This window comes from Saccoglossus kowalevskii, chromosome 6 (genome assembly GCF_978046115.1).
Source record: "Saccoglossus kowalevskii chromosome 6, keSacKowa6.1, whole genome shotgun sequence".
In the NCBI taxonomy this organism is placed as follows: domain Eukaryota; kingdom Metazoa; phylum Hemichordata; class Enteropneusta; family Harrimaniidae; genus Saccoglossus; species Saccoglossus kowalevskii.
The window spans coordinates 31,944,643-31,969,413 of record NC_140646.1 but is presented as its reverse complement, the minus strand read 5'-3'; the positions used below and the strand labels follow the sequence as shown (position 1 = coordinate 31,969,413).

The 24,771-nt window shown below is 37.2% G+C and overlaps 2 protein-coding genes across 2 annotated transcripts; both read right to left on the bottom strand.

Annotated features, from left to right (window-relative positions):
* Positions 1–1,596: 1,596 nt before the first annotated feature.
* LOC102800712 (UDP-GalNAc:beta-1,3-N-acetylgalactosaminyltransferase 1-like) lies at positions 1,597–2,592 on the bottom strand. The gene has a single exon (XM_006820353.1). The coding sequence runs from the start codon at positions 2,590–2,592 to the stop codon at positions 1,597–1,599; it is 996 nt and encodes a 331-aa protein (XP_006820416.1).
* An 11,112-nt stretch (positions 2,593–13,704) lies between these two features.
* On the bottom strand, positions 13,705–23,650 carry LOC100367627 (aquaporin-4-like). The gene is made up of 3 exons (XM_002737910.4): positions 22,940–23,650; positions 16,120–16,200; positions 13,705–15,800 (listed from the first exon to the last, which is right to left on the bottom strand). Exons 1-3 carry the CDS (start codon positions 23,480–23,482, stop codon positions 15,621–15,623), a joined length of 804 nt encoding a protein of 267 aa, XP_002737956.1. The 5' UTR covers positions 23,483–23,650; the 3' UTR covers positions 13,705–15,620.
* Positions 23,651–24,771: the final 1,121 nt, after the last annotated feature.

The window sequence follows — 24,771 nt, the reverse complement described above, 5'->3', positions numbered from 1 at the left end:
ACTGAGGACTTCATTCACTCTTAATGTTTTACTGTGGCGATGATTTCAGACTGCTTTGTGTATAGGAGGTATGTATGTATTTGAAAACACCCAAATGCCCATGCGAGACATCCGTGCTATATCATGGAGTAACGTGTTAAATATGAAATATGGCATTATCATATTAAAATGCCAAATTATTAGGTCTAATTCTACAAGAAACATACAGGGCACAAACTAAACTGCCGTACATATATCAAATATATAGGCATACCCTTCCAATACAATATCACAAAATAATATGACAATGCATCAAACGTCATGAAATCATCATTATGAATCACATAGTAGTATAATCACCACATCCACGATGACATTGTCAATATCTCTGAATATGAAAGATTGAATTCCATATATCTTTTATTTTTAAAATGAAGAAAATAAACCAACTAACAAATTTAAATGTATACAATTTGATACCATTTTTGTTCTTAACTGAATCATAACATAACTTAAATTTGTAACAATTTGAATATTTTGTTATCGACAAAAAATCATTGTGGATAATGATCACATACTGTAATATAATATGTTTTATTATTATACATCTGACACCGTAACGCCATAAGTTACAGCGTGCCGTAATTTTGCTGTATTTTACGGGGTATTTACATCCTACCATATAAGGAAATGCGAATTCCAAACATGATTACGCGCGTATGCGTCCTCTAATAAAACAAACAAACATGGCTGCCACCAGGGTTTGACCAGACTCCACACAAAGACGTTCGTTGATTCTGTTCTAAACTTTTTGGATTTCGGCATTATGTATCCTTGGAAAGAAAAGATGTATAATAATAAGGTTCTTATGAGGATACCTCAAAGTATGCACCCAGACAGTACGCCGTCACATCGACCTCCGCTGCGGTCGGTCGACTGATACTGCCGCTGTAATGTCTTTGTGCATACTTTGAGGTATCCTCGTAATAACCTCATATTATTGTAGTACACAATGTAAGTTCCAGATACCAGACACACCACTATCATAGTATAGGCTGGTATATCATACACTCATCTGATATTTATGCAAAAGACATATGTATATTTCTTGCTTTTTCACACTCAGTATCAAAATACGATTTTCCAGACCCAATAATTTTGTTTAATGTTTTAACATGCGATATTATTATTATTATTATTTCTTGCAAGAATTTTACTATTCACTGGTGCTCACCATGCCAGTCACCATTTATCACAGGCAATGACAAACACATTGTATACAATATATCCATTGAACAAATGCATTATTAAATTATGACAATTAAGATAAAGATCAAAGAAGCAATATCTCTAGATACGATTTGCATGTTGTTCATTTGTAAAGTCACTTGTGTCCTGTTTATTTTAATTTCCTAATAATATATACGCTGGATTTGGCCTTGTGGCTACACACATGATATTCACATGTTTCAGCGTAAAAGTGTCTGAAAAATATATGCCACGGCAAATTATTTTTTCGTCAATGCATTTGTAATAATATGACTTCTTCGTAGGGTCAATGCATTATTTGTAATAATATGACTTCTTCGTAGGGCATCTTGCATTTTTCATGCTATTTCATACACAATTTGTTTTATTAACGAACTTTATGTCTTTTAAATGTTGTTGTAGCTTTTCAGCCCTTCCAAAGTGAATTGCAATCATATCTCCTCGACAGCATAACTTGTCACATGCTTTTATCTCTTCAATTTCGAAACGTGTGCTGTGTTGTGGTGTAATGCCCAACAGGGCAAACAGTATTCCAATGTGTACATCTTCTATATGATACATCTTTACGTACATCGATATGTCATGAATACGTATGACAACATCCCTGGATAAAACAATCGCTAACCCCGCCAAATATGGAGGGTACATCGGATATGGCCACTGCGTGATACTGGCTCGATTTTTTACTTTAGTATTTCGCCAAGCCTTTCCGTTTTGGCGAAGAAACCCACTTGCAAAGCCAGTCGATGGAGCAGATTTGAGAAAAGAAATTAAATTCTGTAATATTATTAATATATCATCATCAGTTTTTACCATGTATTGCACATTCTGACAGTATTCTGTGAACCATTCAAACATTATCATGGATTTCAGCGTAAGCATTCTGTAACCATCTGTAAAATCAATTAAAAGTATGTCTTTATATGACGTTGATTCGCTGCGCAGTCTTCCAAGGTCGTTGTTGTTGTCTGGCATGCCCATGACAAATATCTGTCCGATTTCCCGTTCTGATATGCGTTTGATTTTCCCCCTTGATTCTCGAATTACTGTTCTTGCTTGTACGTTTGCCGGCGCACTTACAGTCATTATCAAAAGAAACGCTGTGCCGTGACACTTGTGCGACGGATTTTCAATATACCTAAACGAAAATTTGTTTTTGTTTTCCAATTTCAGAAAAGTCAGGTTCAGCCCATGTTCACCGGAATGTGTAAAATTGAGGTTATCAAGTGTGTACAGCCGAGATACTGGTGTTTCATCCACAGTTAACAGTGTTATTATTACAACAGTCAAAGTTGCCGATACTAATAATAATATACTTAGTATAGGTTTCTGTAAGTTTGCCATCTATGCTTTTTCCGACACACCCATATTTCCAGTACCATGTTGCATACCTAATAACAAAAACAGTCTGTTAGGTAACATATTGCTATTATTCCGTTGAAATAGGTAACTAACAAATAACATGAAATGGTCTTGGCGTGCCAGAAGACCTTACTTTTGTACTCACCAAATGAACAGTCATATAGAATCAAGGTATAAATCTTATATTCACTTACTCATCGTTATCAGGAAACTAACACGTGTCACAGGGATAGTATATCACGGTCTGCACGCATTCTGTGCTATATATACGCTATATATATATATATAGTGACAATTAACGTGTTGAACAAAAGTCAAAATCAACGTACTGCATAACTGGATTATTTGCGCAGTGTTATTTTCGCCTAAACCGCGGGAAAACAATTAGCGCGAAATTAACTTGAAGTAAATGAATATTTTGTTTGCCTGGTATTTTCTTCCTTTTTTTGTCGTTGAGAGCGCTCTCGTCAGTACGCCGCGTATGATTTTTATTGACAATTGTTGTGAGCCCAAAATGCCGTTTTTGTCAAGCGCTCTCAACCGTATCAAATGTTTATTTTTGTTAAATAGGGTACTAAAAATTCAAATCCACATTAATACCAATCAAACAGCGAGTCATTCGTTATATGTTACAGTAGCATACCGTGTTAATGGCGAATGGTGCTACACCATCGCTGCTTACTGCAATGATAACACGTTTTTCAACGACTTTTTCACCCGCATCTCGCTTAAAACGGGAGGGTCGCCACGTGCGGGAATTGAGTCCCAAGCGACGATAACAACACACGCTAAAAACGCAAAGGCTCGTGGGTAGACGCTTGTTTGTAAACAATGACACGCCATGGCCTTCTGACGCATGTGCAGGTGACGACTCCCCCGCTTTAAGCTTTCCAACTCATTATTAGTTATGAGTGCTATCGTTGATTACGTCTACTCACGAAGGATGGCCACACCGAAGGTAATCTTTAACCTGTATCTGACCTGCCACGACGGACCCCCGTAACCGTTATACGCATCTTGTTTCAAACTTAGAATAGACATAACAACACAGCAATTTGGTTTAGATAAGATTGCTGCTGCTTATTAATATATTTTTGTTAAAGGGGCTCTTCCAGTTGAGCTTAATCTCACAACAAATTTACTTTCTGGATTAAAATTACAATGGATAACAAAAGATAGATTAACTTTGTAAATAGCATAAACAATAGTGTCCCATGATTCTTTGGTGCAATCCCTAGACTAGGAAGGTTCCCCCTATTTTCAGTGTGACATTAGGGGTGTTTGGATGACCGTTAATTCTAAGGATTGCATCAAATTAGGCACTCTATATTTTCAATATAAGCGGATTTATATGCAAACTATCGCAGCCATGATTGATCATGATGTAGTCTCAATGCTGGAATCCTCTATTCTGCACGTATTTTATTCAAAAGCTCTCGATCACTTGAACTGCTTGAACTGCCTGAATATATTTCCACTGTACTAGACAGTCTATGATCGTGCAAGTATTTTACACAACCATTGTTCTGACCATGTTAATAAAGTCCGTTCTCATTTTTACTTAGAAGTCCGTTTCTGGTACTTGTATAGACACGCATATGACTTTGAAGGATTGTTCCACGAAAATTAATCTGCCACTTTTGAATCTCTGCGTGAAAATTGTCAGTAATAGTACTATCTATCATCGTTATAACCTTGAATTGAATCACTATGGCAACCATCCCATAAATCATGCATCGAACACAATGACGACATCTTGAGTATTGTATGCAAGAAATGTAATACATACCTGTGCTAACTTTGTCAGAAGATGTCTGTCACAGATAAACAGGAATCCGTATTGAACGTATTGTGCAGTAAGCATGTAATAACAACCACTGACTCATCAAATGTGACGTTACAGTCTGATAACTATGTTACATATGTAAGGATGCAACAGCTGCACTGACATATAGGATTATGAGCTAATTAAATAATAATTAAACCTCTGTTTAAATTGTAGTTGGTGTCAGGTGACTGACACTTAATATGGAATATAAACTATATGACCAAGAATACGTGATCACGCCATTGTGGTCTTAATCAAAAGAATACGCCACGTTCTGTATACGCTCTATTTTATCTATATATTTTAAGTCTATATATGCCCTTTATTGTACTGTATAGCTCAAAATAAATATAATAATATATAAACAAAAAATAACAATGGTCGAACTGAATCATTGTTTAATCAATGTTATTTTTTAGGCGTGGTAGACAAAAGCAGTCGTTTTTTTGACTGTATTTGCTTCAGAGAGTATTAAAGAATGGAAAAAATTAATTCAGACATAGAAACATATATCAGTTCATCTGTATTTATTTCAGATGTAAATTACTATCACGCTATTTGTCAGTGATTTTGGAAATGCGCTGTATGAAGAACATTCAGGGCACCGCATAGCCATGATGTCAATTTCTTATAAAATTGAACAGAACACTTTTACTACTGTCAGATGAACCACTAAGGAATTGGATGTAATATAAAGTTAATTACCTCGAAATATGGCATGCCAGTTTAAATTTTTGCAATCCTTCCAGCAATTTAATTCTGTGTCGTCCCGGCATTTTGGCACATACTTGAGGACGTGTTGAGGACGATTACTTGGCGCCAAACTGACAGAGCATGTGTTTGCTGTAAAACATCCGATAACGTCGAATTCTTTGTTGTATTATTTATACAAAACATATAACGCTAGAATTTATTGAATTTCTGAATACTATTACACAAGTCGGTTTTCTTTGTTTTTTACAACAACACAAGACTATGACTCGCGATTTTCTAGTTACTCTGTATTTGATTTGATTCGTCTTTTATCGAAATGAAACGAATATGAATATGAAACACATGCGACACTCACGAATGGTACATACGTACAGTAATATATACACTATCCTGCTTAAGGGTGTAGTGGAGTTTTGTTGGCACATGTTAATCTTAACTTTTTTTTATCTTTTATAGAATCTATAACTATATTTATATCTAAATTTTAGAGCTGTACCATAAATCAAATAAGTACTACTCGACAAGCACTCATCAGATTTTGTCACTTTTTTCAGACATACCTTTTAATGTCTTCACAGTATTTGAATCGTCAGCAAAAGAATTATTTACTTAGCAGGCACATGACCACATACAATTTAGGCGACAGTTAATTAGTGTGATGTATGCGTTTTCATAAAATACAATGTTTGATACGGTTTAAAACAACTCATCTATGAAAATAATTAGTGTGGATTTTACTTCCTGTAAACCTCTACTATAATCTTAAACTCTGAGAATACATTATGACAATTCCCATCAGTGTAGTGAAGAATGAATGTCATGGTTACATCAAATTGGATTTCACTTTTCATAATGTGAATATTAATAGTAGGAACGGGAGATTCTAATTTGTTCAATGTTTATAATAACCATGTCCTTGCATTGTAAATAATAAACACTAAGTTGCGTGTATAATAATTGTGTTGTTAATAGAAAAAAATTGTCCATATTACATGGAAATAAATAGCTTAAAGCGGGAGGGTCGTCCCCTGCGCACGCGCGGGAATTGAGTCCCAAGCGATGATTCGCTGGTTCCCGGTGTCGCTTGCGAATAGTAAGCTAACAACAACACACGCTAAGAACAAAGGCTCATGGGTAGACGCTTGTTTGTAAACAATGACACGCTATGGCCATCTGACACATACGTAGTTGACCACTCCCCCGCTTTAACGTCATCGCGATTCAAGTTTCATTGAATGGCGAATGGATGGATAATTATTCTTAATACTGAGTGAATGAATATAAAAAAAAAGTATGTTCTCATATCTTAAATTCGATACCTCATACCCGGTATTTGTATTTGACAATTGATTTCTGTTATCTAGAAACTAATCAAATACAATTTCAGCTAGTCGTTAATAGATCGTCCTGATTGTTTTGGAGGAAAATGAAGATAACGTCATTAATAATTTGTTCTAATTTGGCTTGGATATGGACACGGTTAATGTGAATTCGAACCTTAAAGTTAACGCTTCGTGTTTTCTGTTCTGTATACCGCGTCATATAACACGAAATTTAAGAACCTTATTAACCTGATTTGTTTAGTGTCAGTTAAAAAACAAATTCTACACCGGTAATTATCAGTGCAATGAAAGGACTACCGGTAACGGGAGTACGATGGTATAACTGTCAATCTGGTTAAAATAAGACCCTAGTTTGTTTCAAATATGTTGTTATTTATTTTTCTTATACGTTCTCTTTTACTTTATTTTATTTTAATTTATTATTAATTTAATAATAAAAATATATATTAAAAACAACAAAATATGATATATATAAAAAAAATAAATTCACGCCGTACATCAGATTTTAATCAGATTGGTATAACTGTGTAACTTTATTCGGAAGATGACGTCAGATACACAGCATGGAATACAGTGTTTGTCTCCAGGCGTTGTCTGAAGGAGACAACCCCACCGAGTATTGTAACGTGACTTATACGAGTCTCGTGTCGTTAAAACACCGTTCACACTAACGGCAAATGCCGCGCTTTAAATCGGCGAGCCAAGCGCCGTTGGTGTGAACTAAGCATAAGTTTCCCAGTGAAGTGATTTGTGTGTGTGTAAAAAACAAGTGATATTATTAACATAATCACGTGGCCCGTTTTGTCGTGTCACGTTACCCACAATGCATAATGTTCTGAGAGACCACGGAATATTGATATGAATATGGACAGGCGTTTGCTGTCTATTGTGTTGCATTGTGTGTAAATTTCTTTTGTGAATTGATACGTCGATACGGTGTTGTTGCTATAAACCACGCCCTCTAGTGTCGCAGCGCTTCTGTGGTGTAAGTAGGTGAAATCGACGCCGTTAACTGTGTGGTTCTTTAAAAAATGATATATTTAAAAATGTTTTATATTCTAACTGATAAAAGACTACACAACCAGACACAGTAGTCCATGTGAGCCACGTTACTGTCGCCCATATACGTCATTTTGTTAATACTGAAACATTTCGTCGCTAGAGGACGCGTATCATCGGACAAGTCTGCAATTATGAATTTATCGATGAATGCCATGATTATATCACATTGGGTATCACTTTTCATAATGCGAATATTGGTAGTAGGAACGGGAGATTCTAATAGATTCTAATCTCTTCGTAGACTCAAAGGGGCACTTTCAGTTAAGCCTAATCTTACAACAAATTTACTTTTTGGATTAAAATGACAATGGATAACAAAAGATAGAATAACTTTGTAAACAACATAAACAATAGTGTCCCATGGTTCTTTGGTGAAATCCCTGGGATTGGAAAGTTCCCCTTTAAGAAAGTGGATGGCCCTATTAAAAACAAGGGTGGTATATTGCTGTGAGGTGTAGTGCTGTAATCCCTGTGTTTTTGTACAGTTTTCATGGGAAATGTTTCGTTTGTATTCCAAATAACTAACTAACTAAGTAAGTAAGTAAGTATGACTGATGACTGACAGCTGTGGACAAATAGGGTGAATAGGTCTTATCGGCGATGATCCGCATTTCCAGCCATTGGGTCTAAGATAATTATTTATTTAAAATTATACCTATTTCTATAAAAAAAACTAAGACATATTTGACTTTTGACATACTAAATGTTTTTTCCAGCATGTATAATAACCGCTACAAGTGAGAGTGGTCAACGATACATGTGTAACGATTTAAGGCGCACATTTACTTGACATGAAATAGTTCTACAGTACGTGGCATTGTTGAACGATTCTATCCATGACGCAAAGCAAACTACCGTGCTGGTATTCAGTCGGACAGTTGTTGTACGTGTCAGCGCGTATGGCTATGTAACCCCGACCTCAGCATTACTAAGAGTACATTCCCCAGTGCAAAATTATTTGGTTCTTCGTTGAATAATATTAATCATGATATGAAAGCAGGTCAACTAAGTTCAGTTCACTGATTTCAGACTGGCAGTATGCAGTGACAATGCCGCATGGGACAACCACCAGACTAGGTATGCATTTCCCTCCAGGTAACCATGCAATGATGAGGTATATATATCTAATTCAGTCAAATTAAGACCAGCCATTTATCGACCGTGTCATTGTTTATGTTCCCATCCGCAATTGAATATTGGTGAAAATTATGGCCGTTACGGCAGTATAACATGGATACGATGTCATTTATGTGACAACGTGAAAGAAATGTAGGCATATATTATGCTGAAACTACATACTTAAGACGCCCTCTTAAGTGAAAAGTTACATCCCCCCTTTACTCACTGTAGCTATTTCTTGAATAAGACACAAGTCTGTGTGGCGGATCGAATAGATTACATATTGCCGCGGGTATTAAAACAAACGCTACACAAATACGTACGCTATCACCCATGATCGCACAATATTATCACAGTAGTAAATACAGACAAACCAGAGTCTTTAAATACTGGTTTAATGACACTGAACGGGTACTTCGGAATTAGCTACCGTCTATATAGGGAGTAATATTTGAATGTTTTCAATGAACACAATGAGAATTGAATCCTATCACATTTCCAATACATCTCCCAAAGATGAATTTGCCGACATCGCTAATTAGCTACATTATGACTGAATTTCAGTATCCAGATACAGTCGTCATTGTCACATAAGTTCACGTGTTCATGATGCAGCTAAAATGAGTTCCATGCCGTGTTCACGTCAGACCTGATACGATGATAGAGTATCCAGTATCTAGGACGCGACGCAAACTTAAGGAAACATGCATTCAGTTGAATGAGTATAGTAAAAGGTAAATGTCATTGCGTGAAACTTACCCCTGTGACAATATTCAGTGCTTATATCATTTATATTAGTCTTGATCTTCGTATAATATAAGGTTAGGGTTGGACCATTTGATTTTTGAGGGGGGGGGGGTCAGAAACGAAAAAAAAAATTTGCAAAGTGAAGGGTTCTTCAAAAAAAAAATTGCTGCTTCACCAGTGTAAAAAAAAATATTTGTCACTATATGACTTCGGGAAAAAAAATGTTTTCATCAGCTGTTGTCGTGTCATCTCTGAACACGGTAGATTCACTTGAATTACTGCGTCATAAAAATATGGCAATTCTTCCTGCCAAGATAAGGCCTAAGGCACATAGTACAAGAAGAAACTAGGTCATATATAAATGGATGTCAATAATTCTGGTTTGTGGATTAATTAATAGCAGAGGGAAAATTAATATCTGCATTTCAATATTAATTTCAAAAACAATTTCATTCTTGTTGCATTTAGATTGTATACCATACATGCTCTATTAGAAGAGCATCTCCAATAGAAGCACATGTACGGCAACAATTGCATTGATTGTATACTGATTTATTAAAATATGATGTATTTTGACCATAGAAACACCTCTGTTATTTACACAAGAGCATGCGCTACTAATAGAGCAAATGCGGTATTGCATGCAACATCTCTGACAATTTAGCTGTTTTAGTTTAAGTACATTTACAGAATAAAACAGAAACATTGTTAGAAAAGTTGCTTGCAATATTGCTGACTACTGTAAAATACTTTATTTTCTCAGGAATTTATTTTCGCTGAAAACAGCTTTCTGGCATTGTGTGGATCTAATTTTCACTATGTTGTATTAAGACTCAATGCAACGTATAGAGAAAGCTGCATTTTCACTGGAATTTATTTTGCAGGAAATCGACTACAGGTAAAACAGGGAAAATATAATGCCAGTGCAAATAAAGCATTCCACAATATGTTATGTGACCACAATAACAGACATGATACATTCATGATTGTATGGAACCATGTTGTATTAAACAAGTACAAATAAAATAAATATCAAAGGAAGCTTAGAAAGAACTCTTGAGTGCTGAGAGTATTGGAGACAAATTAAAATTAATTCAAAATTTAAAATTTGCTTTTCAAACAAGAAGCTTGGCAACTAATTTTTGTCTGCTATTTGAGATGCATAACATGAAAAAATGTGATTCACATTATCACAATTTATAATACATACAGAAAATACATTTGATTTTTCATCCATGGTTTTTATTCTAATTAGTTCCAGAGCACCTCTGCGATGAATTCATTTTAAATCTGATTTTTGTTTAATATCAGAAATGGGCTAATCATGGATAATCAATATGGATTAAACTAATCATGTCTGTGGATTACCTCAATGAACCAAATGAATTATTATACAAATTGAGAAATTATTATGTATAGATTTAGGTCTGTATATTGTTCCAGGGTGCACATGTACAAAGTTTCATTATAATGTAATGTTTAATCATAACTAAATTAATTGAAAGCTGAAAAAGTAAATTATTATAGATTTATATTATTATAGATATTATATAATTATTATAGATGTATATAAACCTAAAACTAACTTGATCATCACATTGTGTTAGAGTATATATGTACCAAGATTCATTAAATTAAGATAAGTACTGTCACAGACCATCTATGTACGAAGTTTCATTGAAATGTGATTATAATCAAAAATTATGATTTATTATGCAAATTAAGTAATTAATATGATCTTAACCCAAAACTAATCAGGTCTGTGTATTGTCCTAGAACATCTATGTACCAAGATTCATTGAAAAGTAATAAAGTAATAGTACTTGAAATATCAAAAGCTAAAAATTGAGTAATTACGCAAATTAGGTAATTAGTATATCTCATATTTGTCTGTGCATCGTCCTATGTATCTATGCAAGTTTCATTGAAATGTGATGATTAGTACCTGAGATATCAGTGGAAAAGCAAAAAAATTGACTAATGAAAACCTAATCAAATCTGCGTATTAGCCCAGAGCATCTATTCACCAAGTTTCATTAAAAACCAACATACTGTTCTTGAGATATCAGATCACACATACAGACAGAGTAACTGCAAAGACTCCCATTGTGTGCTTCGCACGGGAGTCAAAAATAAATAAAATGTAATAAAATAAATATTAAAATAAATGAGAAAATTTGTTGTCAGCAAATGTTTTACATCACACTCTTACAGAGCAATCTCGTTCTGACCTACAATCCGACTCTCACCACCCACTTTATTCTCACCACCCACCTCACTTTCACCTCACTCACACCTACTATCTCATTCTCACCACCCAACCCACATTCACCAACCATTCCACTCTCACCACCCACCTCACTCACACCTACCATCTCATTCTCACCACCCACCTCACTCATACCTACCATCTCATTCTCACCACCCAACCCACATTCACCAACCATTCCACTCTCACCACCCACCTCACTTGCACCAACCATTCCACTGTCATTTAAAGCCACTTTAGTACATGTAGCAGTCACCTGCATTTTAGCCCTTTTTGTTACAATGTCAGTGATCTTTTGTTGCTTTGTAACAGGATGTGGGGACGATGCACACTTTCTCTTCTTATTTTTTCTTTTTGTTTTCGGACTACCGACGAACCTTTTTAGTCCCAGTTCGGACGAAGTCCGAAAACGGTTCCATCCGTCATTCTGGATCCATTTATCAGACAGCCTTTGACCGATCTCGTTCAAACTTGGTATACAGACAATCTATAATGACCTACATATGCCAATTTTCGTTACGATTCAATTAAATATGGCTGACTGGCAGCCATTTTGTCCCTCAAATTTGTTAAATTCTGATATTTAAACGTGAACAGGGCGATTTCAATCAAACTTTGTATGGTGATCATGCATATTGGGTTATTGGTGCACGTCACTTTTTTTCAAGATTCGGTCCAAAATGGCCGACTCACAGCCATTTCATTTTTTTTTAAATTTTTGTGCTGATTCCTCTGAAAGATATCGCCTGATTCACTTGAAAGTTTGTATATAGGTACTATACTTCAAGACAATACAACACCATGTTTTGTTTTGAGATTTGATCAAATTTGTCAAAATGGCGGCTATTTTGTTTAATATCTTAAATTCACAGTTTGTAACGTGTCTGGAACTATTTCCCGAAGCTGAATAGGGCGATTTCAATCAAACTTTATATGATGATCATGTATATTGGGTTACACGTGCACGTCATATTTTTTTTCAAAATTTGTACCAAAATGGCCGACTGTTTTGTCTTGAGATTTGATCAAATTTGTCGAAATTGAGGCCACTTTGTCAAAAAAACGTAAAATAGCAGTAAAATAGCAAGTCTTTTCTACCACCGTTGAAGATAATGAAAAAAAAGTGTTGGATATGATGAACTCCTAAAAAAAAAATTTGCAAGCAAACCTACTAATAAAAAAAAAATTTCCAAACACATAAAAAAAAAAAAAAAATTTGCCTTTCCCTGAGCTGACCTCCCCCCTCAAAAATCAAATGGTCCAACCCTTATTACGAAGATACCTCAAAGTATGCACGAAGACAGTAGAGCGGCAGTATCGACCGACGCGCAGCGGAGGTCAATGCGACAGCGTACTGTCTGAGTGCATACTTGAGATATCTTCGTAATAACCTTATTATTATACATATTTTCTTTCCAATGATACATCATGGGAATGCCGAAATCCAAAAAGTTTAGAACAGAATCAGCGAACTTATTTGTGTGGAGTCCGGTCAAATCCTGGTGGCAGCCATGTTTATTTTTATTATTAGAGGACGCTTAGGCGCGTAATCATTCCATATTTGGAATTCGCATTTCCTAATATGGTAGTATGAAAATACCCCGTAAAATACCGCAAAATTACGGCACGCTGTAACTTATGGCGTTACGGTGACAGATGTATAATAATTCAAATTAATAAACCATTACGTTGATTATTGGATACCTAGAACAGATGGCTGTCCGACACTCGATAGTGTGTGGTAATCTAACTTGTTTTCAGATTCGTGAATTTAAGCAGATAAAATGGGCGTAAACTCTTACGCTCAGATCTCAACAGCTTAATTGAAGGCGTTCAACACCGTACATACACATGGCGTGTAATTTTCTCAGTACATGTACATAGTTATTGTTATAAAATATTGATTTTCCTAAAAAAAAAACTTACTTGACTGATTTATAAAATGACAAGTTAAATTAAAACACATTACGATGTAACGTGTAAACAAGTGTTTGCAATGAAACAAAGAATCATACATGAGTAGAACAGCTTTATTAACTAATGACGTCATCCAACACGATCACGACATATACAAGATATTTAAAACGAAAAATTGCTTCAGCCTTATAGATAAGTAACTCGCCAGTAATACATTTCAATACTAGTAAGATTATATTTCAAATTGCAAGACAAAACAAGTCTCATGGATCAAACAATTAAAATTCTCATTACCGCGAATAATATAAGGTTATTACGAGAATACCTCAAAGTATGCACGACTTTGGAATTCGCATTTCCTAATATGGTAGGATGAAAATACCCCGTAAAACAACGGCACGCTGTAAATTATGGCATTACGCCGATAGATGTATAATAATATGACTAATTACAATCTGACGTAGAAGAGACTCTTGTCACTTTAAAGGAGAATCTGAAAATCCCAAGAATTGCACCACGAAATCATGGGACATGTTTTGTTATGTTGTTCATACTGTTAATCTGTTATTTTGCTTTCCACTGTATTTTCAATCCACTAGGCCAGTTTAAGACCGCCGACGCACATTCTACAACTACATTCGCCCAACTACCTATGCAAATCATGTTCAAGTCTCTCAGGGTCGAAACCATTCAAAACTCGTGTTACAGACCGCTCTAAAACGACATAGCTTGTTTTAACAAGGCGCGTTTTAACTGGATGACAATTACCATTAGAGGAGAGCTGTCGAACGTGATTTGCGAAAGTAATTAGTCACACAGGGCGACGACCAGAGCCTCTACCTACGTCAGAGTTTGAACAGATTGTTCTGATCATGAGTCAAAATGACGTAGAAATAGAATTTAATAAACAACAGTCTTACTAGTTTTACCAAACATACCACAAGTTAAAATGTGGACATAATGTATACTGTAAATAATTGCCCACACTCGAGTGATACGAACTTTGGAAAATTACACTATAGAAATAAACAATTGAAAGTCCCTTGCAGTCTGGATGACCAAATAATACATACATACGAAATGCTAAAAAAAATGTTTTAGTAATAAATCGTTTGTTGAATAGTGAGGAAAGTGCATGAAGGCAAAGATCGCTGGATTTGTCACCCTAGATTCACTGACTGGTGGTGTTGCAGTCTCCAGTGTGAAGCAACAGCGCGTTCGAATTTCGTATAAAAACCATGCGTTGTATAAGTCGCATGGGACCCACAGGAAAAATGACATGGCGCGATGACTGTGCCACTATAACGTTAATCAAACAACTGCAGTAGGGATTAAAATTCACGTCACGGTATCATTAATAAGCTACATGCGAAACCCCGAAACGAGCAAACAAGAAAAATCGGTATATGTTTTCTGAGGATAAGTCACCATAAGTTTCAGCTACTACAATACTATACTATAATATGAATCTTCTAGAATGATAATCAGAGCTGTTTCCGAATACTATAAAACAAATAATTTTCACAATATTCAAGTTGATAACACAAGCACATTTACTGGATTTCAAATTCACTGATTTTTAAGAACAACAATGGGTTTTATTGTAATTTCATACTGAATTCAATTTAGCGAAAATAGCAAATATAAAGCCCAGTTAAACATTAATGTATTCACAGTACTTGTTTGGCCAATTCTAACATTAATGGAATAAATCAATTCTAAGACACTTGTGATTATGATATGCTTGTTTTGTATAAGATCCTGGCACCCCCAATCCAAATTGGGCTATGGCCCAAAATAAAATCATGTTTCTGGTCATCATTGCGTGCATCAGTTGAAGAAGTGAATTTTGTTAGAATTTCTGGAAAAATCGCACTAAGAACATCTTTTGTGAAGATTTGAAAATAAAAAGCCTCGATTTTGAATAACAAATTCATGAGAAATGTTTTTCTGGACCTCAAATACAGAAAAAGGATTGTTAGTTCGCCTTCGTCTCTGTACTTCGTTTCGTCTATTCTTTAACATCGTTCATAGCAATATCATCGACTTCCATGTTTTTCTCTGGTTCATCACTTTTGATCACTTTGGAATACACGTTTCGGACACGTGTGATGTTAGAGCCAGGTTCAAAGACGAACTCGTAGAGGAATGCTGCTAGGACGCCGCCAATAATCGGACCAACCCAGTAAACCTACAGAGTGAATATATAATCATGACAATTTTCATTTAATAGACTGCAATCACTGCATGCATCGATTCAGTCACGCTTTGTGACATGATGAATTACAACTGGTATCCTCGTAAAATTAAAACACGATGAGCAGTGGAAATTGTTTATGGAGCTCATTAAATTGCTATAAAGAACGCTATGTAAACCATTTGGTGGCTACAGCACTCCTCTGAATGGGGGACCATTAGGGGAACGACTCTTACGTTTCAATTTAAGTTTACGGAAAATCATCAGATGAGAAAAATGGGAAAAAATAAAATAAATTTGGCTTGTTTCTCACCCAGTGGTCGGTCCATGCGTTCATAACGACAGCGGGTCCAAACGATCGTGCAGGGTTCATACTGGCGCCGGTAAATCGTATCTACAAAGGGAGAGTGAAAGACAACATCATGTTGGGCTTAGAACAAAGATCAAGCATAATGCACACGTGTGCCTAGAACCTTCTTGTCGCAAGGCACATCCCAAAACTACCCATGCCAACCTTCCCTGGTTTTAAAATAACTAATTACGAAGTCGCCACCCACCCCTAAACCAGCCCCACCAGATGTCGCTCTCAATTACAAAATATGGCAAGATGAACTGCAAAATGACCCTGATGCTGAATTTCATATATCGAGTAGTTATCATCATGGAAGGTACTATCTAAGCGCAATTGTTCCACGTGCACTACCAGTCACCCACAACGGATATGGATTCGTGATAATTATAACCTAAACGAGCGCAGAGACCCCACCCAGGTTGTGAGAATCGACACGAAGTTTTCAAGCTCGATGACCTTGAACACAGGGGAGCCCCAGGGCTGTGTACTAAGTTTCTGGGCGTCCACATATCCAGCGACTTGACCTGGTCGATCACTGCGCCACGAAGGCAAAGCGTTGGCTGTTCTTTCTTCGAAGATTGAAACGTTTTCGTTTGCAGACTGTTCTGCTGCTTAAATTCTGCCACTCCGTGATCGAGAGTATCTTGATGCTCTCCGTCACGGTGTGGTTTGGTAACATCTGTTACAAAGACCGGAGGCTCCTGGACGGTGTGGTGGCGAGCGCGGCGCGTATTATTTGGATCCAACTTCCCCTCTCTATGCGACTTGTACTGGAAACGCAGCGAGCCGAACGAATCATCGATGACACGTCTCATCCCGAGCATGATTTTTTTCGAGGTCCTACCGTCCGACAGGCGCTATCGATCTCTGGCATCCACATCGTCCCGGTCAGCCAAAGACTTCCACCCTATAACCATCCGACGCATGACATCAAATTTATGTGAGACCCCTAGGTAGTCTTTGTTGCATCTAGTCAAATGATTGTATTTACTTTTGTTTATATTTTACTTTTAGTGCGCAAGACCAATCTAATTTCTATGTATATTTTAATATATTTAGCCAATAAACTATGATATATATATAAGTACATAATATGCAAATTACACTAATTAATATGCAATAATTTGGATTTAAACTAGGCTGGATATTTACTACCGCGAACAAGAACTTACTTATGCGTATAGTATGGTTAGACTATAACATAATACGTGTAAACATGTTTAATAAAATTGTGACTACTGTGAAAGGCGTATTGCTGACTGTAGAACAAAAGGTGAAGAAATCTTTAGTTTTAGGTACAATGGATGTCTGTATGCGAGTTTGGTGTAGGAAACACACAGGACATATGTGTATTTGTGTAAGTGTAGTTTGGTATAGTCTATAATTGAACGTGTTTTTCTCAAGTTCTATAATCCCAGTTTAGTTTATAAAAATGAGCCTGGGTTATCACTTTGTAATCAGTGAAATGCAATCGTGTTCGAGACAGGATTATAAAGCGGTGAAAACTGGGTCGTAAGAGTGAATTAAGCTCATTTTGAAAGAGAGAATGTTGTTTATGTTAGGCCTTCTTGACACTAGCGACCATGTACACATGCTTTATCTAAATCCCACTCATGTTAGTACCGTTGTGTTGACGTACCACATGCCGATTCACGTATAGAGCCGGCTTGTTAGTCATGTACTTATAGTTTAGTATTATATGCGTTTGCGTTTGTACAGGTAACGTTTTACGTTTTACCAGACTCGTATATACCCCCCCCCCCCGCATAGTCGCGGGGCCATGATTAACATTGGTTAATGAAAATCCAGAAAATCAACTGTAGCAAACAAATAAGTTACACAGTGAAATATGGAATACAGGGACTATCAGTAGCGTGATGTACAGTGAAACAGCAATTCATTGTACTGTGCGTTGGTTTAAAACATACTTTCACCATGGAACTATAAACTATAGTTCCATGCAGTTCCATGCTTTCACAGAGTTCACACGACCGGGCTGTTTGTTCAGACTTGTATTTTTCTCCGGTGACTCCAAGTTGTCAAAGATCAGATCTCCGTCGTCATTCTGCAACATTGTAAGGCCCGATCTGTGTGGCTATATTAAAGCTTGTTTAGCGTACCCGGTCGTCACTTAGTGCCATGTTGTTCATTTCGGTCACACAAGGAGTGCGGCTACTGAGTAATCTGACTACTACATGACGTAATGAACCAATAAATGACTCCGTACCACCGAGCACACGTGTAATGATCGGGTGAGCATACTCATTTTCAGCCAATCAGGCGTGCCGTAACAGCGAGTATTTCCTTGATTTACCCAGAACACTGTGCGAATCCCCCTTGATTCTGGCTGCTGCTGAAATCGTCGGATATGATCAGAAAACGCGGGATTTGTGCAGTTTTGAATAAAACTAAGTTAGCGATTATGAACAATGGTTATTAACGTAACACCAGATCCCCTCTAAACTTGTTGTTTCGCATTTTAAGGTAAGAAATCGAAATTTGAAACCGACAAGCTGTCGAATTACGAGGATCCATGTTTCATAACTTATGTATTTATATACGTATAGCGGAAGATTTTTAAAAAAAATTAGTATTTAATTAATGTTCAGCCCCCAAGTGACTGTGGTACAGCACCGTCTAGTTATGATAATACAAAAATTATTAGAGTGTAAGCGTCAAAATGACCTCGATGTAGCAGCACTAGCGTCATTTCAAATAACGTTTCGAGAATAGCAATACGACTAGCGTCTATGTGGCATGGGGGGGGGGGGGGCTGACATCAACGTGCCTCAAAGTGCCACGGCTAAACAAATTTTGCTTCATATCTTTCTCAAATGGTACCTACATCCTGTAAGTCTTTCTCAAATGGTACCTACACCCTGTTTACTACTAACTGCACCTGATCCAACTATGCATAAACACCTGCTAGTAGTAAAAGCTTGTTTGATAACTCCCCAACACTGATGGCTGTCGAATTGTTGAGCCTTGTGGAATGCCTGACTACTAGGCCCACTTGACGAATATTTATTTCCAACGTGTACGTCTCAGGCTGCTTGAGAAGGAGTGGTGTGAATTGCTTGCTCCAGCTTGGACGTATCAACGAACTGATACCGGGGGTGGGCCTTTTAAAATACTGAGGAAAAGCAGAATTTCTTTTTTTTGAAAACACAATTATCATACCGTTTTAGTAAAACAAACATCGTCTCATAAGACGTACCAAGAATAAACCAAATCACGTAAATCAAATCACTTGCGTCAAGACATATTTCTCTTCTCTGTGTACCTAATGACGTCACAGTATGAGTACGTTCTGCGATGTTCTAAGATATAAAGTAAACCCTGAGTTGCAAACTTTATCATGCTATAAATCAAAGTTGGACAAACATTCTGACAGGAAAAGACACTCATCTTTACTAGGTCACAGCTATACGGGCATTCAAGTCCGCCAAATTCAAGTTGAATGTACCGCGAAACTAGAACGTATTTTTACCATACCGTGAAAGGCGGCCACCGTCAAGGCCTTTGCTCTGGTAAACAGGCTAAAGGTTCGGGTGGAGCACATTCTAGAGCGGCGACCCAGTGGAAACATTCAATTTGGTAAAACATTTATATATGGGCGATTCAATAGGCATATTCTCTACCTTGACGCCAGTATTGTATACGTGTATGGTAGACATTTTTACAGACTCAAAGCGCGGTGGTCGTCGCGCAGTGTAAATAAACAATGTATTTTACGTGCGTTGTATACGTCGCTATGAGTCGAACAGGACGCGGCACGATGACTGTCTACTAGTACAAGTGATTGTCTATTACACACGTGTCTCTCACGAACGCCATTTTTCTTAGCTTGAGCATGAACGCAAATGCTTGAGCTTGTAATCGTTTTACTGCATTCGTCAAATGACTATGTTCCTATCTTTGTAAATCAGTCAATGCACACATATCTAGAATTTGAGATTATATTTATAGTGTATTTTGGTAATATCCCCGGATGTAGCGGCCATTCTATACATCACGCGTACCGTGGGAAAATAATTAATATACTTATGACCAGAGCGACTGGAAATCGATTGACAATTTATACAAACATTTCCATACACTATTTTTACTTAGTCTGTTATCACATGGAGGTAAAATGTTTAACCTCCATGGTCATCACAAAATTATCATGTTTCTTAAAATCCTCTTGTGGTAATTCGCGTACGTGTGTGGCAAAGCAACAGACCAACAGACTGAGAGAGCGATATTGCACGTTTTTACATCGATCAACATTTTTAAAAGGCTTAAGACAATTTGACCTGGTTGATCTGATGACACGTGCATTACTGGAGTAAATTAATTTTATCATTGTGCTGACATTACTGAAATAATTAGGGTTGTGCCAACTTATTAATAGTTGTGGGTGTATAGCGATTACTTCTATCGCGGGGAAAATGTCTAGACGAAAAAAAAACATAACGTAAAATGAGATCCATTTTGTTTTGTTTTGGATTCACAGTGGCAAATCTAGGGGGGGGGGTTCTTTGGGTCCGCCCCCCTGAAAAAAATATTCAATTTGTTTTTGTATAATATAAAACAGTCATTAACTTAGTCTGGCGATTTTAAAGTTTGGACCCCCCCCCATGAAAAATCCTGTATCCGCCCCTGATTTAGTCCGATCGCTGATTTGCAAGGGGCGTACAAAACCTGGTACGTATCGACGGTTACTCTTTCAAACTAAAATTGTCCTCGACTACTGTAAGTCAGGTATATTATGCAAGTTATAATCGGAATTCAATATTATAAGCAGTTTTAAGTCAGGAATATCAACAAAAGAATAACGCGCCGCGGCTATGCAATATTAGGAATTCGACAAGCTACGATTTTGAAAAAAAAACACTGGGATGCCCGCCATTGGGGAATCACAACAAATAACATTGATCCGCCGACATGAAATGCACGTGGACTTGCTAAGCACTCGGATTTGGTAAACATTGGAAGCAGTGACGTACATGCATGCTTTCCGTATACGCCGACGGCTGTAGCATCAAAGGAATGAAGAAGTTCTCATAAAAAAGTAGTTATTAATATTTATAAGCGTATAAGCGACTGTGGTTTATCGGCCTGTGTCGTACTTTGACTGACGGACAGTGCATATTAAATTCCCGGATCTTTCGGAGTCATCGTTTCTCAGGGACCGATCTCTATCTTTATTTTCTCATTATGGCCAATCAATCAAACACACGAATGAACGGGCAGGGTATACTACGTTAAAATAATAGTCGTTCTCTATTCGGTTATGGCACTCGGTTTCTTTGATCACGCCTCCCCACTGATGTATTCCAATCAAGAACACACATATGGCTTGAATTCATGCACAGTTTCTACTTGTCGAGTTAGGGGATGTTTACGAAGCACCGCCGACGACTTTAGCTTATTAACATTGCTGAAATGATTACAAAGTGATAGATCATCAAGACAGCTTTAACCCTGGCTTCAAATACAATAATTAATCTTCACCGTATTCATGTTTAAATGGTTCAAATGTCGCACCACGCATGCGCTAAATAAGGGCTTCTTATGAACATTTATTGCGATTTTAGGTTTTGCCAGATAAACAAGTACAAAAATGATATGTTACTAAGGTTTGGCTAGATAATTTCTGCAATTACTGCAAGTAATCAGAGTCGACATTCTGTGCACATCGCCCCAGGTAAAAACTTGTATTCGTGAATGCCATTGCGAGAACTTTAGATTATAATGCGTTATTATTGATAATGCAATATTTAAAAATGTAGTTAAAATTAGTGTTATCAATGTTAGTTAATTTCTTTTATTTTAAACTCTACGTCTGTTGTATTAATTCTGCAACAAAATCTCTAATTTTAAAAGATTGACTTACAGTTGAAATTAATAATAATAATAATAAAAAAACAGGTTCGGCTTACTGTCAATTAAAACGAATTTAAATATATACCTTAGAAAGGATGGTATATGGTTTCAACAACGTCAACGCATACAATACGGCGGCTGAGAAACGACAGAACTCAGTGACGTGTACAAAAATACTTAAGGCGAAAGGTCAACAGCCTTGAATGTCAAGGGTAAAGCCAAACATGTTTTTGAGGGATTGACATGGATTACACTTCCCTCAGCTGTTATTCTTTCATGTAAATAGCTCAGACTAATATAACGGAATGTAAGATTTGCTATGTATTAACAACTGGACATTTGGTTCCGGGGTTATAAATATACTGGCTGAGTGGAACAGATGGAAATTCAATCTGAATAAATCCCCCTCTATATGTCTTAACATTAAACGAGCAGAACCTTTTAAATATATGGGTGACGCCTGCAACATGAAACACTCGTCTTCAGAAAGAATAACAAGTCTGGCTAGATGGTAAAACTTGTGTCGGCGTCAAGCCGTATTTCCAGCAGCAGTAGCGGCCTGAGTGAGGCGTGGGTTTGAATACATTACTAAAAAAATTAGGCAAACATATATCTAATTGTTTGAGGATTTTGTGAAATACGATATAATACAGATTAACTACGTATTTTGTTAATAAATATTGAACCATATTTTCGAGTGAAAGCGCCTATCGAGAAACCCGGCACGGGGACTAACTCGAGCATACATTGTTTTCAGATAGTCACCGAGATAAAGGTTTACTCGTCCAAGGTACACATACGAGCATGCAAAATAAAATGTAAAAACGCCAATTTGGTCAATCATATCACTTTCTTGCAAAAAAAAAAGCTCTTATAGTGTAAAAAAGAAAAAAAGATGGCACAAGCTTACCCCGGCCAGATGTCCGATGACTACCGATAGACCAATGGATAGCGACGCAGACCCCAGTAAGTCGGAACGACGAGAATCTATGGTCGCAAAGATTGTCAGCACAAGCTGGAAGGTGAGGATGATTTCGATGAACAACCCCTGCCAGTTATGGACGCCGGCGATTGACGTGACACCAAGGGTTCCGCGAATATCGGATGTAGGTAGCAAGGCGTAGAGGAGAGCAGCACCGACGATCGCGCCCACACACTGAGCCAATATGTAAAACATTGTAACAAGGATATTCACTTTCCGCGTGCAGAAGGCGGCCACGGTCACGGCGGGATTGATGTGCGCACCACTAACGTGACCAAAACACTGCACCATAGTTGCGATGGAGATACCGAATCCAAGCGCTATCTGCACCATAGTCGCATCTTCTCCGGGCGAGTTAATAGTAGATGCGATTCCAATGAAAACGAAAATAGCCATAGCGACACACTCCGCTAAAACCGCTCGCCAAAAGGTCGCACTGCGGATCTGTCCAACCATCGTTTGTTCGGCCATGACGCTTTCTCTTTCTTCGCTATTTTCTTCTTCGACTCAGTGAAGATAATACTACGTTCTCAGTCACCGAACAGTGTATGTGTGAAAACTAGTACGCCTTGCTGAGTATATTACTGCTGTCATTCAAATCGTGCCCGCCTAGATGAACTGCATATCTTAGCCGGATCCGTCATTGTAATGCGCTTGCGCATGACATGTTTCTAAAGACTTGGGCGCGCTAATATTAAAATGAGCATAGAGACACCATACATACACACGGGATTTGACGTCGAAAAAACTAAACAAAACAACATACCATAGAATACAAAATCGTATCATGGGTCGCTGATGGGTTAATTCACGGTTTTCTCTACGCAAACAGTGCACAGCAGCGAATATTTGCATGTTCATACCGAAATAAAACAGAAGACGGTGGGAAAATATTGTGTTCAGTCGTCCAAGTATTAAACGAGGTGACATCATCGATTATACATAATATTATGACAAATGACTTCCGCGAGTTGACTGCACAGTAAGATCCCGCGAAGGTCGAAAGCAGTGCAGCAGCAACTGTTTCCAATGAAAAAATTCCTGAAATGAAATTAAAATTAAACTGATGAAGGATGCTGACGATCTACGGATAGGAATTTCATTAGAGTTTAACCGTATACGTAAAGTTATGCAATAGCAGTATAACCTTATGGGATATTAGGTACCACCTCTGTGCCAACTTTTGGTATCACGCAGGTAATATCAACGAGGAAGTGAAAACTAAGCTCGTACTCCGTGGCTTGATCAAACAGGAGCTTCCGTAATACAATAATATGGCATGGCGGGCATACTTACACTACATATACAATCTGTGACAGTTTCAAAGTTCAAGGAAGCGTAGTAGGTTTTTCTCTTTGTCTCAACTTGTCTCAGTGCGTATACGTACGTACTCATTGACTTTGATCAAACTGGGGCTTCCGTAATACAAGAAATTGGCATTGTGGATATACTCGCGCTACATGTGCAATCTGTGACAGTTTCAAAGTTTAAGAAAGCGTATTTTTTTCTCTTTGTCTTAAGTTGTATATAATATTCACGTAAATATATGTACTCGTATATGAGATAGGCGAATTCAGCTGTTTTGCTGGTTTCGCCACTATTCTCTGTTAAAACGTGAACCGATTAATAATATCACTGTGGTATATCCACAACAACGTACAACATGCAATCCTTTCTGTCAAATACATATACCTCTTACCGACCAAGCACAGTTGTCGACTCCGCAATGGAGTTACTGCGGTGTTAAGCAACCGGCGTTG

Coding starts and splice junctions, on each gene's coding strand:
- LOC102800712 (XM_006820353.1), bottom strand. CDS start 2,592: ATGGCAAACTTACAGAAACCTATACTAAGTATATTATTATTAGTATCG.
- LOC100367627 (XM_002737910.4), bottom strand. CDS start 23,482: ATGGCCGAACAAACGATGGTTGGACAGATCCGCAGTGCGACCTTTTGG. Junction 16,201..22,939: donor TCATCGGACATCTGGCCGGG/GTAAGCTTGTGC, acceptor CTCCCTTTGTAG/ATACGATTTACCGGCGCCAG. Junction 15,801..16,119: donor ACGCATGGACCGACCACTGG/GTGAGAAACAAG, acceptor TTCACTCTGTAG/GTTTACTGGGTTGGTCCGAT.